The sequence below is a fragment of the Eurypyga helias genome, unplaced genomic scaffold, assembly GCF_000690775.1.
Source record: "Eurypyga helias isolate BGI_N326 unplaced genomic scaffold, ASM69077v1 scaffold24255, whole genome shotgun sequence".
In the NCBI taxonomy this organism is placed as follows: Eukaryota; Metazoa; Chordata; class Aves; order Eurypygiformes; family Eurypygidae; genus Eurypyga; species Eurypyga helias.
Window position 1 is genome coordinate 25,057 of NW_010251121.1, and position 1,923 is coordinate 26,979.

General features: G+C 37.9%; 1 protein-coding gene across 1 annotated transcript in view; it reads left to right on the top strand.

The window, feature by feature from the left end:
* Positions 1-675, top strand: part of LOC104509847 (nuclear factor 1 B-type-like) — a gene marked incomplete at its 3' end in the record, with an annotated part of 20,193 nt that extends 19,518 nt beyond the window's left edge. The window contains exon 5 of the mRNA XM_010151918.1: positions 557-675. Coding sequence (XP_010150220.1) covers positions 557-675 — 119 coding nt within the window. The remainder of the gene's footprint in view (positions 1-556) is intronic.
* Positions 676-1,923: the final 1,248 nt, after the last annotated feature.

The window sequence follows — 1,923 nt, forward strand, 5'->3', positions numbered from 1 at the left end:
GGCTTGAAATATGGACCTTTTGTTGTTTTTAATTAAGTGAGTCTAAAATGAAAAGTCTTTGTTTCAGGTTAGACGTCTTTGAAAAGCTTAGGATTTTGACCCGGTGAAATACAGTAAACTACTTCTTTTCCTTATTAACACATTCAGAAAAGTTTCTAGTTTACCTTGACTTTATTAGTAATACTGTTCCACTGCTTTGTTTTGCTTTCATGGTTTCTGCATAGTGTTTATCACTCTCATGACACAATCTTTCTTTGGTAGGTTACAGGAACTGGTTTGCTGGTTGTTCAGCCAAATTCTGGTAGACTTTTATACCCTACCCATTCATGCCATCCCTGAAATATTAAATCATGCGAAAAATACAAGCTTATACCTGCATTACATATTATTAAATAACATTGTCTGTGTAAGTTAACTTAAGCTCTAACATCCCTTCTTTTGTGCTTTGTATGCCTGAATTACTTTCTATTGAAGTATTTTTTGAAATCCAAATGGTTTATATACCACTACTAGCTGCATATCACATTCACTGCCAAATCTCACATTACTTCAACAGCAAAAGACCCAAAACTATCTCCATAGATGAAAATATGGAGCCAAGCCCGACAGGAGACTTTTATCCTTCTCCAAATTCACCAGCTGCGGGGAGTCGGACATGGCATGAAAGAGATCAAGGTGAGTAACAGCAGGCCATTTTACCTCAAAGCATATTCACATATACAATAAATCTCTGCATCTGCCTTTCCATTACTGCAATAAGATGATGGCTTTTTAGAAGAATCCTTATTTTCCTGCCTGGTATGTGTATTTACTCATTTTGTAAATGTAGTTAAAACATTTAACTTAGTCAATAAGATATGGTATGAACAACCACAAAATAATTTTTACATCTGTTGACTACCTAATCTATTGTTTGAAAAGGTGTGTGGCAAGTGAGGTACTTGATATTGTGTATGCTGTGATCATTCCAGCAGGATTTTGGGTGGTTTCAAATACAAGCCACAACATCTCCATACTATGGTTGAGTCAACACCCAGTTTTTGTTTTATCATGACGGACTCTTGTTTGTGCATTGAGTCCATACTCTGTGACTCAGGCTAGGTCCAATAGGCTCTTTCCTGAAGAGCCCACACATAGTTCTGTGGGACTATATATGCTAAAGGGTGGTGTTGTATTTTGAGTTATCAGAAGCAAGGAACATGTTAGTGTGGAGAAGAAAGGTACAGCTGTCAAAAGAATAAAATGAATTGCCATTACTTTCTCCCATATCATCTTGATGCTTTATAAACCTAGATGCCAGTGTAGTCTTTTCCCTCACATTCGTGATGCGAAAATGTGTTTAAATTCACGTGTATTTGAACAGTGTTAATGGATCCTGTAACCGAGGTGCTGCAGCTATTTGGAGAGGCTGTGAAATGTACAGCACAGTATGTGAAATTAGAATAGGGAAAACGTCGTGCCATTGCTTCCTTTGCTGATCTTCCAATGTCTGCTGTGCTTCTCCCCATCCACTGCCCATTGCTGCTCTCGGTTCTTCAGTAACTGACTGACCCTTTCGTCTCACCTCATTCCTATATTGTTTTAGGCTTCATTCTTTCTTTTTTTTTTTTCCCTGCTAAGTTTTCTCTTTCATCTCCGTGTGCAAGGTAGCATGTGACTGGTATTTAATTTAGCTGCCTTTTATTTTCGCATTTTTGTTATAGTTGGTCTCCTTTCAATCTGCTTCTGCCTACCTTCTGATCTGTGTCCTCATCATTAGGCTGTTCCTCTCACACAATGTTACCAGGTTTTTTCTTTGTTGCTTCTTTTGTACTGTTTGCTTCTCATGAAGGCTCTGACATTTACTTGTTCCTAGCTGTTTGCAGCATTCACCGTTGAATTGAAAAAAAAAAACGTCTTGCCTGTGGCTTTGCATAACCAAAC